At 37.6% G+C, this 13532-nt stretch overlaps 1 protein-coding gene across 4 annotated transcripts; it reads left to right on the top strand.

Annotated features, from left to right (window-relative positions):
* On the top strand, nucleotides 45–8601 carry LOC109820691. Of its 4 annotated transcripts, none has more exons than XR_002241922.1 (10): nucleotides 45–168; nucleotides 4917–5148; nucleotides 5230–5295; nucleotides 5469–5579; nucleotides 5657–5861; nucleotides 6003–6254; nucleotides 6334–6393; nucleotides 6484–6583; nucleotides 6712–6951; nucleotides 8217–8601. XR_002241922.1 is itself a non-coding variant. In XM_020386881.1 (5 exons), the coding sequence occupies exons 3-5, from the start codon at nucleotides 6566–6568 to the stop codon at nucleotides 8319–8321; spliced, it is 363 nt and encodes a 120-aa protein (XP_020242470.1). In that variant the 5' UTR covers nucleotides 5947–6254; nucleotides 6334–6393; nucleotides 6484–6565; the 3' UTR covers nucleotides 8322–8601. The 4 variants fall into 4 exon arrangements, 1 of the variants encoding a protein (XP_020242470.1); XR_002241923.1 differs by having other exon boundaries at nucleotides 5657–5910; nucleotides 8293–8601; XR_002241921.1 differs by having other exon boundaries at nucleotides 5657–5910.

The following is a 13532-nucleotide window of genomic DNA, read 5'->3' as shown; positions in this document are numbered from 1 at the left end:
GTAGTTTGCTGCCTCCGTCGAAGATCGCCGCCGCCATCGAGCCCTAAAGTTCGTCGCCGTCGTCGACCCTGTACTTTTCCGTCGAATCCCCAAAAGAAAAACCCTAGTTCTTCCTCCCAAATCGGACCTCGCCGCCTCTCCTCCTCATCTTCGCCGGACACTTGACTTGTAAGTCCTCTAATTCTCAAGTTCATTCTCACAGCTCGATCTACGGTCTCTTATTTTCGATCCATGTTCCTAAGAAAATTTTTTATAAAAAACGAAAATTTTGAGAAAAGCTGTAAATATTTTAAATGTAACCAAGAAGGACGTTATGTTAACTAATGTCCTATGAATATCAAAGAAAAAGTCTTAATCAATTTAGAAGAATATGGAATAAATATTAGAACTATGGAATACCTTCTCAGTCATTTTAATTCTTCGCTTTTAAGACTTCTGGATTAAGTTTGATATCTACTAGCTTATCTATAATAGACTGAGATCTTAAAAGCTTATTAGATGATGAGTTAGAACTTGCTTCATCTTCTATCTTTGTAGTGGTTAGGATGATGTTTCGTTTATCTGTAAAGTATTCAATTGGTACTTGTACCTTTGGTTTTAGTGTTTTTATAAAAATTTGAATATCATCATTTATCTTGAGATGTCTAAGATAAACTAATTTAGGTTGAATAGTTTTTCCAGTTCTAACTTCATGTAATTTAATAAAATTTTTGTGGTTATAGATTTAAGAGTTGAAGTATCATTTAAGGCTATACAATATTCCCATTGTATTATCAGATTTTTGATCCTGGTACTAATCCCTTTTAAGTTCATAGATAGTGTACAAGCTTTATGAGTGTTTGTATCATCTAAACTCACATAGAAATCTGGATGTATATTTACACTAAATAATCTATTGCCTAAATTAGATTAGAAACCACCAATAATAATATTTATACCAATTTGATCTATTATTCTCGGTGGTGTTTCTATTTCTTTCTTCAGATTTTTCTGGAACAAATGATTATACTTGTTATGACATGGTTCTAGATCTGTTAATCTTGTGAATCTATTTCTTGGTAACATTAACATGGTCCTGGTTATTGAATTATTCTTGGTTAGGTTATCATGGCCCGTGACTATATCAGGGTTAAGGACTGGATGTATGTGAATCGTGAAAAACGCACAAAGCCTGAGTTCATTGAAGGAGTTGCTTCTTTTATGAACTTTTTACGTGAACATGATAAGATCCAACATGGCATGATTCTTTATCCGTGTAGCCATTGCGGGAATACTTTGCATCGTAAAGAGGAAGATGTAGAACTTCGCATTGTTAAGTATAGTTTTATTAGAGGTTATACAACTTGGGTATATCACGGAGAAATTCTAACTCCCATTAATGCCGAAGAAGAAGAAGAAGTTGACGATATTAACTTGTTTCCGGAAGAGGAGATGGAGGAAATGGTAGAGGTTGCTTTCGATGACCCTAATCATGTTGAAGATAGTCCTCCCAGACAAGAACAATATGTAGATGAGTATAAGAAGTACATGAATGATGCTAGGAGACCGATTTATGAGAATGCAAAACATTCCACGCTGTCATGGTTCGTTCAACTTTTCCAGATTAAGTGCCTAAACAAATGGAGCAACAAGTCCTTCACGATGCTTCTAAAATTTCTGAAAGATTCTATGCCTATTGGGAACAATGTCCCTGATAGCTGGTATGAAGCTCAAAAGATAATGTCTAATCTGGGTTTAAAAACTCATATAAGAAAGAGTGTCCTACTTGTGGGGTGTCCAGATATAAGAAGAAGGCACATACTAGCAAGAATGACATACCTCTCAAGGTAGTATGATACTTTCCTATTACACAGTGGCTTTAGAGACTTTACAAGTGTAAGAAGACAGCGGTGGCAATGACCTGGCATGATCGTGCTCTTCCAAGTGAAGATGGAAAAATGAGTCATCCAAGAGATTCACCTGCATGGAAGAATTTTGACAAGTTATATCCGATATTTAGTCAGGATCCTCGTAATATCAGGCTTGGACTAGCTAGTGATGGCTTTTGCCCCTTTAGTTTTAATGGTAATCCACACAGCACATGGCCGGTTGTAATGATGATTTATAATCTCTCACCGTGGCTGGCTATGGATCAATTATATTTTATGATGCCTCTTTTAATTGATAGACCCAGTTCACCAGGAAATAATATTGACGTTTATCTCCGACCTCTCATCGAAGAGTTACGGTCTTTATTCATTGATGGTGTGGAGACATATGATGTAGATAAAGGGGAAACCTTCATAATGCGTGCAGCCTTAATGTGGACAATTAATGATTTTCCTGCATATGGAATGCTATCAAGATATTCTGTACATGGTTATAAAGCATGTCCATATTGCCACGTGGATACAACATCGACATGGTTGCCTTTTAGCAAAAAGATATGTTATTGTGGTCATCGACGTATGTTAAAAGAAGACCATCTCTATAGGAATGATGATGTTCACTTTGATGGTACTACAGAGCACTGAAAGGCTCTAGTCCCCTTATCTGGAGCGGACATACTTGCTCAATGGAATGATTATGAAAATGTTATTTTTGGAAAAGTAAAGGAAAGACAGGAAAAGCCACATGGATGGAATAAGAAAAGTATTTTCTTTGAACTACCGTATTGGGTGACAAATACAATGTGTCACAATTTGGACGTCATGCACATTTAGAAGGGGGTATCTGAGCACATACTTAACTTGCTTCTTTGTAAAGATGGAAAATCGAAAGATAACCTACAAGCTCTGAGGGATCTACAACACTTAAACATTAGAAAAGAGTTGCACCCTATACCTAAATTAGGTAAACTAGGAAAATTTGTACTCCCCAATGCCGTTTATCATATGTCAAAACTAGAAAAGAAAATATTTTTGGAGGTATTGCATGAGCTGAAGGCTCCTATAGGGTTTTCTGGATCATTTAATAAGAAGATAAAGACTGTAAAAGGCAAGATAGATGGGTTGAAGAGTCACGATCACCATGTTATTATGGAGCACCTTCTCCAACTATCCCTTAGGGCTTCGCTTCCTGAATCTGTTGGTTTAGTGATCAATAAACTTTGCAGCTTTTTTAGGTAATTGTGTGCTAAAACCATTGAGGACAATGAGTTGAAGAAGCTACAAGAAGCAATTCCCTTAATATTGTGCAAGCTTGAGCGGATTTTTTCACCATCATTCTTTGATATTATAATACACCTGACTGTTCATCTTGCAACCGAAGCAAGGCTTGCTGGACCAGTACAATATCGGTGGATGTATCCTATAGAAAGGTGTTTCTCTTTTTTCTTTGACACAACAAATATAACTTTTCTATTTTATATGTTTTTATGTAGTAATCTAATACTAGTATTTGTAGGTACCTTCTCACTCTAAAAAATTACATTCGGAATAGAAATCGGCCAGAGGGTTCTATAATGGAAGGTTATCTCCTGGAGGAGGTAACGACATTTTGTTCTCGTTATTTGGATGAAAACATAGAGACTAAGCTCAATAGGCCTGTGCGTATTCGTGATGGAACACGTGGCAAACCAACTTACATGACAATGGGAATCACATTTATTAATCAAATACATCAATTTATCCTCCTCAATAGCGTTTGCCTTGAGGAAGTTAGAGGGTAAGTCTATTTTGCATTTACTATTATATGTGTATGTATGCATGAAATAATATAATGTTGATGTTAACAATTCATGTTGAGAATAGAATTTATAAGGATGAATTACATGAAGAGCATTGCAATTGGAATGATGAACGGTTGGAGAAGCATCATCAAGAAAATTTTTGTGCCTGGTTTAAAATTTATGTAAGAACTTCTTATATGTCATTGTATTAATCTATAATTTTATCTCTATATTCCTATAATTGGAATGATGAACTATTTTCTCAGGTCCATGATCCAAACTCAGAATTAACATTAGATGATGATTTGGGATGTCTAGCTCGACATCCAAGCCTGGAGGTTGCATACTACAAAGGATTTGGTATAAATGGTTACAAATTTGAAATCAAGGAGATAGAAGAATCTCGGACTACCCAGAATAGTGGAATTGCGGCCATTGGAGCTGAAGGTTTGATTTACTATGGGTATTTGGATAGAATACTTGGTATTCACTATCCGGGAAAAGCCAAACTAGTATATATATTTAAGTGTGTTTGGTATCATACAAGAACCGAACATGGAAAATGGAGAGACACATACGGAACTTGGAAAGATGAATATGGATTGACTAGTGTAAACACTAATTTTTTTTAGTTTGAAGATGAACCATATATATTCCTTGAACAAGCATTTCAAGTATATTACTCAAAATGCTTGAAGCATTCAGGATGGAGTGTTGTTTGTCGATGGAAGCATTTCAAGTATATTACTCAAAATGCTTGAAGCATTCAGGATGGAGTGTTGTTTGTCGATGGAAGCCGAGAGATACCTACGATGTACTCAAAATGCTTGAAGCATTCAGGATGGAGTGTTGTTTGTCGATGGAAGCCGAGAGATACCTACGATGTAAAACAATTCACAGATGTTGACATAGAGGACAACATTGAGATAGATTCTGATGATGAAGGACTTAGATTGCTACAACCTACTATTTCCATAGTTTAAAATGTATCTCGAGTTGAGTGTGAGCATGAAGTTTCATGGGTTTGGAATGATTTCGATGACGAAATCGTTGTGGATATTCCTACAACATCTAAGGAGTCTGTTAAAAGAAAAAGGTAATAATCATTGAAAATATCCATATGTTAGTATTTTCATATATATATTTACATACATGTAAAAATAAAAAAAGGTAATAATCATTGAAAATCATCTAGAAATTTACACATGTATTGCACGCATCTCATATATATATTTACTCTTGTTTATATATATTTACTCTTGTTTAGGGGTTGACAAAGATGTCTAGTCGAGGACCATCAAAGTCCAAAACTAGATGGATGGCGCCTAGGAAGATCTTGCATCAAGCAAGGGAGTGTCAGAGAGAGCTAGAAGGCGCTCGTCGTTCCATATCTATCCCTAGTGTCCCTCCCTCTACATCCTTTTGCACCAACGATAGAGAGATGGATCATATTACCCCAGAGTCTTCTTATAGGGTAGATTTTGCATCTTCCCGTGCAGGTTAGTAGACTTTTATTTTGATTCTTGTTTTGTTTGCATAATATTATTTTTGATATTATATTGTTTTCTTTCAAAATATAGCATGTCAGCCTGAGGAGCATGATTTGCCGACCTCTACACACTCTATACCATCTGTACACTCGATGGGTAAGTATTATTTAATGCATTAATAGCAAATGTATTTTGTTAATGCATTAATGTCAAATGTATTTTGTATTATTTTATCCAGATGGTACTTATATTGTTAATGCATTAATGTCAAATGTATTTTGTATTATTTTATCCAGATGGTACTTATATTATTACATTTTGTTATATAGTTGGAGAGGATGCCTCTGCATCCGTATCAGCAGCTCGTCCTTTACATTTGAGAAACTATCATCCTAATCGTGCTGCTAAATGTGGAGAGAAGCGTGCTACAAGAGCTGAAGGTATCTATATCATTTGATTTTATTATTGTTAATATCCTTTTTATTTTCTAGTATCCTTTCTTGTTTCATATTTTTAGATGCAGGGCTACCACGGGCATGTAAGAAGACTCGGGGGAAGTATAAAGCCCATCGATTGGCTCCGAGTTCCGAGATAGATGAACCGGCATTTCCTTTGAATTTTGATGAGGAGTTTCACATAATTGGCTCCAATGCTGAGCGATTTGGGCAGTATATTAGGCAGAAAAGCCGTCAATTTACGGACTTTCCACTTCATCTGAATTGGTGTGCGCATCATGAGCGTTCATTTGAAATATTCTTTCTCCAAGCTTAGGTTTAGAGACATTTTTAATTTGTAAAATCAAGATAATTTAGTATCATTTGGTACCTATCTACCCTAAAACATTAATTTTGTTGAATATGCAGAAAGATTATGAGTTTTTGCCCCAAGATCCTTATTGTCCACTCAACCTTCCTGTTATCTACCGAGGCATAAAGACAAAGATGCAGAAGAGGGTCCGAGGCAATCAAAATCAGGTGAAGATGGAGTGCTCTGAACTATGGTTGAAGACCCCAGAAGAGAAGAGACGTGCTCTCTTCCAGGAAAAGGTGTTTGAAGGGATTGATGAAAATTGGTGGGGTGACCTATGCTCGTTTTATTCTTCTAAGAGCAAACAGGTATATATTTAATAATAAATATGATGTCTAGTATATACTTAGTATTAGATTGAAATCTAATTCTTACTTTTATGTGTAGCGAGATCGAGCAACCTATATAGGTGGCTTGAGGAGCATAGTTCGAGCAAAATAGAAAGTGGTATAAAGTATTCTTTGAGTTTTTAAAAAAAATGCATTTCTTTATTTATAATATGATATGTTATACATATTTTTTTTTGTTGAGTTACAGAGATCTCAAATCGAAGAATCAGGTGGCTCCTCAAGTGCCTTGAAGGAGTATTTGGGTACCCACGCGACATTAGTGGATCCAAATGGTGACACATACTCGTGTATATACCTGACACCCAAACTCAAGAGTATTGCATAAGTGTTTATTTTTTGACGAATTCAAACGATTTTCTTAAGTATATTTATAATAATATTGTTGAGTAACATTTGAATACTTTACGTGATATAGGACCGGGTGATAGAAAAGGCAAAATCATTAGGTGTCGACCAAGAACCCAAGTTTGCCGCGATGATCAAAGTTTTAGATGAGGTACATGAAGGGCATCACGGTAGTTATGAGAGAGGCTTGGGTCATGGTGTCAGTAGACATTATTTGAAGACTTCCTACACTCCGATATTTGCCACTCCTCCTGATGTCCTTCGCGAGATGGCTGAGCTTAAGTCCAAGATGGAACGACTTACCCAACTAGTATGTATGCAAAAAAACCTCAATATTATCTCATTCCCTTACAACCTCAATATTTATAAAGTATGTCTCTTTCCTATCAATATATACAGATTCTTTTGTGCGCGCTTGACTAATCAAACCTATAAGTTCTAATGTAGACATCAATCACAATATTTGCGTAAGTGTTCATTTTTCGACGAATCCAAATGGCGACATATACTAATGATATTACTAACACCGCTATAGTTTTTATAACATCAATGTCTACTAAAGCTGGGGGATTTCTGCACCATTGGTCTTTGTAAATTAATTGGGGTTTTCACTCGATTTCGACTGGGGCAAGATCCTTAACGTTTTTTTTTTGTTACGTTTTCTCCGGTTTGAACTAGTGATGAGAATACTTTGGTTTTTTAGTTGAAAGCTTTACCTTAGGATTCCCGCTGTGTATCTCTTTGTAGATACAATAGATGGTTAGATTCCACCGTATATTTGGGCAAAAGAATTTATATGTAACACTATTGTGATAATGTATTTCAAACTCAACTTTGAAGCCAAATTCAACTCTAAAGTTCCTGTGCTTTTAGCCCAGTCGTTATACAGGTTTGATTCATGTTTGAATTAGAAAATTTTAGAATAGAACTACTTGTATTTATTACCCATGAAGACTCAGGAAGTTGAGGGAACGGGTTATCGCCTAATTAAGTTAATCATGGCATCTTGAGAGTTCTCTTCTGCAATCAAAGACACTAGTCATGTATTACATCCAATGGAACTCCTTTAAAATGGATCAATGATACTGATTTGCAATAAGTGTATCTAAGAAAACATATACATATTGTACAAACTGTTATTTGGTTTATTGTGATCAAGGTGGTTAGGATTGGACCATTCCCCTTCCTTTATTTGATAATTTTGAATAATCTTCTGTTGGTTGATTATTTGATCCAGTTATTGTTGAAACTTTGGCTGGGTCGCACAAGTCTTCTTTTTGTACATTTGTTTATGATGCAAAACTTATGTTGCCATTGATTGGCAATGTTGGATGAATGCTCTGGATAGCATGCATAATGCATTTTGAAAATGATTAGCTACTGTTTAGTAACTCGGTTTTGAACAAAAAAATCTGAGTATTCATGTTTGGATATACTTAGTCAGCCGCATTCATGTCACAAATGCTTCAACACTACAAATGCATGTCATAAATTATTCATACAACAAAAGGCTTTTTATTAAGCTTAAGTTTACATGTTTGGATATACTTAGTGTGAATTCGATTTATTTTACAGATTGATTCTCAGACCACTCGTCCACCACCTGTTATTCCTGCTACTACTCCCCTGACTTTATCTCATCATTCTCCAGATGCTCAGGGTTCTACATTAGCTGCTTAATGTTCTCCTCAGGATATTTTGACACAAAACCCTCTTGCTAGTTGAATGGGAGGCGTGCTGGGGGGCATGCTGGGGGGTGTCTTAGGGAGCTTTACACAGGAGGGCTATAGCGAGGAGGACATCCGCAAAGCTTTTGCTGATTATATTTGATTAAATCACCCGTGATTTGTACTTTTAATTAACATACTTAAGACATTTGTATATTTCAGATATCCTCTTTTGGGACTTGAGTAATTTATAAGTTGTTGTATTTTGGTTCTAGTCAGTCTTTTAATTTATACGTGGGAATATATATGTTGTGAACAGGTATATTATATATTTTTGTGGGAAATGTTATATGTAAACGTTGATATGTTGTGAACAGGTATATTATATATTTTTGTGGGAAATGTTATATGTAAACGTTGTAGGCAAAAGTGAAAAAAAGGGAAAACACAAGCACCAACGGTTGGGACCATTGGTGAAAGTTTTGAAACAGTTAATGCACAAAATTTGCACCAACGGTTGTAACCGTTGGTGCACAAAGTTGCACCAACGGTTACACCCGTTAGTGCTGTTGTGTTGCACCAACGGTTACTACCGTTGGTGTAAACAACAGCACCAACGGTTGTAACCGTTGGTGCAACATTTTTTGCACCAACGGTTGTAACCGTTGGTGCTGTTATTTGCACCAACGGTTGTAACCGTTGGTGCCATTTTTTTCATGATTTATTTTTTTTAAATATTTAATTATATTTATACTTGTACCAACGGGTGGAACCGTTAGTGCAGAAATTACACCCATTGGGATAGTTTCAGCCCCAACGCTACTTGCTGTAACGGGTGTTTTATCTGCCCCAACGGTTCCAACCGTTGTGGATACTATCTGCCCCAACGGTTACAACCGTTGGGGCAGGCCTTCTTTGTAGTAGTGTTGTTGGAAAGCTACTGAAGATATCTACAACTTTGATATTTTACATTTTTCCATATTCACAATGTATCAGTGTGTAAAATACAAAATCTCTCTGCTAATCATAAATTTCCAGATTTATACATCGAGCATGATTTGTGTATTCGCTCTTATATATATACATATATACATTGAATTGATCTCAAATCAATTTCTAGCATAATCAAACATCATAATATGTTATTTATAAATATATAATATATTTATTATTATTTATCACAAAATATTCAAATTTTTGGGGTTTTACATTCTTCCCCCCTTAAAAGAATTTCGTCCTCGAAATTCAGAAATCATACTTAACTGAAAGATAGTATTAGAAAGCATGTCGAGGGTGAAATCCAACCCGCACATACACCTCTCGTAATATTAAACTCTTGATAAACATATAAGGATATTTATACTTAATAATCCAGAATGACTATATTCCCACTCAACCCTTAATCAAATGAAACTAGTACGTCGGGCGAAAAATCCAAACAAGGTACCCCCCATATATATACCATATGTTCCAAAAGATTAAGAATTAAGCGGAAATATCGTCATTCTAGCGTTAAATCTAAATATAACCATACAAATAATCACACATATAAATCAATCCACTTCCTCAATAGGTGCATATAGTCGCGCTGCAAAACATCTTCGCTCTCCCGAGAATCATCCTCAATGTCTACACTTAACCATCTAAAATATAAATACCCCCACTTAACTTCTAACTAAATGGAACAAGTACATCGAGCAAAAATTCCAAACAAGGAACCCCTCATATATATACCATGTGTTCCGAGTATTTAGGAGTTAAGTGTTAATACCCTCATTTTAGTGTTAAGTATAAACATCACCATACATGTAATCCATAAGTTATTTATAAGTCATACAAAAATTTAATTTAACTGTTCAAACATGTGTGGGTAGTCGCGATGTATGTCCTCTTCACGCTCCCAAGAAATCTCCACAACGCCTCTTCGGTTCCATTGAACTTTAACCAAAGGAATTACATTGTTTCTAAGTCTCTTGTCCTCTCTATCAAGTATACCAACTGGAATCTTAATAGTAGTCAAATCATCCTGAATCTCAATCTCTGGTACAACCAACACACGCTGTTGCTCCTCATCATGTAAGTGCTTCTTGAGCATAGAAACATGAAATACATTGTGTATACTAGACATCGATGCTGGAAGATCTAGTCTGTATGACACGGCTCCAATACGCTCCAAAATCTAGAATGGTCCAATATACCTCGGTGCAAGCTTTCCCCGCCTTCCGAATCGTTGAACGCTTTTCATGGGCGATACCTTCAGCATAACTAAATCTCCAATCTGAAACTCCAAAGGTCTTCGTCTCTTATCTGCATAGCTCTTTTTTCGACTCTGAGCGGCTAGAATCCCCTCTCTAATCAATGCTACCTTTTCAGTGGTCTGCCTCACAAGCTCTGGCGCAAGCATTATGCTATCCTCCAGTTCTGCCCAACATATCGGTGATCTACAAGTTCTCCTGTACAATGCTTCGTACGGGGCCATACCGATTATCGCATGATAACTATTGTTATAAGCGAACTCTATCAGTGGAATATGATCCTCCCAGCTACCCTAAAAGTCAATGACACAAGCCCGCAATATGTCTTCCAACACCTGATTTACTCTCTCCGTCTTACCATCCGTCTGTGGGTGGAATACATTGTTGTATGATAGTCTATTGCCAAAAGAATCCTGGAAACTCCTCCAGAAGTGTGAAGTGAACACTGAACCTTGATCCGATATAATCATGTCCGGAACTCCATGAAGTCGAACTATCTCGCGAACAAATATTCTCGCATACGTCTCAGCTGTGTATGTAGTCTTTACTGGAACAAAATGTGCTCACTTCGTCAACTGGTCCACTATCACCTAAACAAAATCATTCCCCTTCCTCGACTTCGGCAACCTTACAATGAAGTCCATAGAAATATTCGTCCACTTCCACTCTGGGATGGGTAAAGGCTAAAGTGTTCCTACCGGCCTCTAATGTTTTGTCTTCACCTGCTGACAGGTAAAATACTTAGCCACATACTCTGTAATCTCTCTACGCATACCACTCCACCAGAAGTGTCTCTTCAGGACATTGTACATCTTAGTGGTCCATGGATGTACTGTGTACCGAGTACGATGTGTTTCATCAAATAACTCCCTCTTCAGCTCGGCATTGGATGGCATAACTAGCCTACCCTTCATCCGTAGACCTCCATCTGCTCTAATGGTCCAATCAGTCTTAGGCTCTTTGGTAATCTTCTCCTTTCGGATTTGAATCTAAGAGTCTTCTAGCTGAGCTCTGACAACTCTGATACTCCAAGATGGCTGCACTAACACAGCTCTCAAAAATGCATTGGTTCCACAAATCTCGAGTCTAGAATCAAATTGGCTAAGAGTAAGAAGATCTCGATACAATGAGCATCTCAAAGCTAAAACCTGATGTCGACGCTTCCTGCTTAAAGCATCTTCTACGACGTTCGTCTTCCCCGGATGATACTGAATCATGAACTCGTAATCCTTGATAAACTCAATCCACCTCCTCCATCTATGGTTGAGCTCCTTATGAGAGAAAAGATACTTCAGACTCTGATAGTCTGTGAACAACTCAAACTGCACTCCATACAAGTAGTGCCTCCATGACTTCAGTGCAAATACCATTGCTGCTAACTCCAAGTCATGAGTGGGATAGTTCTGCTCATGTACCATCAACTGTTGTGAGATATATGCTACCACCCTTTGAGTCTGTATCAAGACGCCTCCTAAACCTACCAATAATGCATCTGTGTAGACCACAAATGTCCTGTCGCTGCTCGGAATAGTCAAAACTGGCGTGTAATCAACTTAGTCTTCAAGGTATCAAAGGCCTTCTGGCACTCCATGCTCCAAATAAACTGTACACCCTTCTTCATAAGACATGTAAGCGGCATCGAAATCTTCGAGAAGTCCTGGATGAACTTCTTGTAACAGCCGGCTAAACCCAAAAAGCTATGAATCTTTGTCACCGTCTTCGGCGGTTCCTAATCAAGAACTGCTGTAACCTTAGCCGGATCTAATGCTATGCCCTCTCTACTGATGACGTGACCGAAAAATATGACTTCTGAATGCCAAAATTCGTACTTGCTAAACTTGGCATATAACTGATGCTCTCGCAGGGTCTATAAAGCTAACCATAGATGCTGCTCATGATCTGCCTTTGATCTCGAATAAATGAGGGTGCTATCGATAAAAACAATCACAAACTGGTCCAAGAAGGGACGAAAAACCCGGCTCATAAAATCCATGAATACCGTGGGTGCATTGGTTAACCCAAATAGCATGACCATAAACTTGAAAGATCCATAACGAGTCAGAAAAGCGGTCTTAGGAATATCCATCTCCCGAACTCGTAACTAATGATAACCAGAACGAAGATCAATCTTTGAGAAATACTTCGCTCCCTGCAACTGATCGAACAAGTCCTCAATCCTAGGTAATGGGTACCTATTCCGGATAGTGACCTTGTTCAACTCTCTATAATCAATACACAAACGCTTAATGTCGTCCTTCTTCTTCACGAAGAGAACCAGCGCTCCCCATGGAGACTGACTCCGATGAATAAAACCCTAAGCTAATAACTCGTCCAACTACGTTTGAAGCTCCCTTATCTCAGCTGGTGCCATGCGATAGGGTGCGGGGGATATCGACGTTGTGCCCAGCTGCAACTCAATATAAAACTCAACCTCTCTCACAGGAGGTAACCTAGGTATGTCCTGAAAGACATCCTGATACTCGGAGATAACTCTAGTCTCTAATAAATCAATACTCTGATCCCGTCGTATCTCCTCCTCGATGTACGCTAGAAACGAATCCTAAAAACGGTTACATTGAGAGGTGGCTACAATCATCTTGGACCCATCAGACGCTCGCAAATTGACTGTCTTCGCAAAGCAATCAATACTAACATGATAGGAAGATAACCAATCCATACCAAGGATAACATTGAACTCGAACATATGCAACACTATCAAATCGACAATGAACTCCGACTCGTCTAAACTAACGGTACACCTCCTACAAACGCTCTCCAGAAGCGATACCTCATCTACAGGGGTGGAAACTGATAAAGGAGTGTTTAGAGGCTGAGCTATGAGTTGGAGTCTAGATATAAAAGCATACGAAATGAAGGAATGTGAAGCTCCTGAATCGAAGAGAATACGGGCGAGACAAAAATTCATAAGGAACGTACCCTCCACTACGGCCTGGCTCCATGATCACGCG

This window comes from Asparagus officinalis, chromosome 8 (genome assembly GCF_001876935.1).
Source record: "Asparagus officinalis chromosome 8, Aspof.V1, whole genome shotgun sequence".
Lineage (NCBI taxonomy): Eukaryota > Viridiplantae > Streptophyta > Magnoliopsida > Asparagales > Asparagaceae > Asparagus > Asparagus officinalis.
Note: the sequence above shows the minus strand (reverse complement) of the source record. Positions and strands in the feature narration are given on the sequence as shown.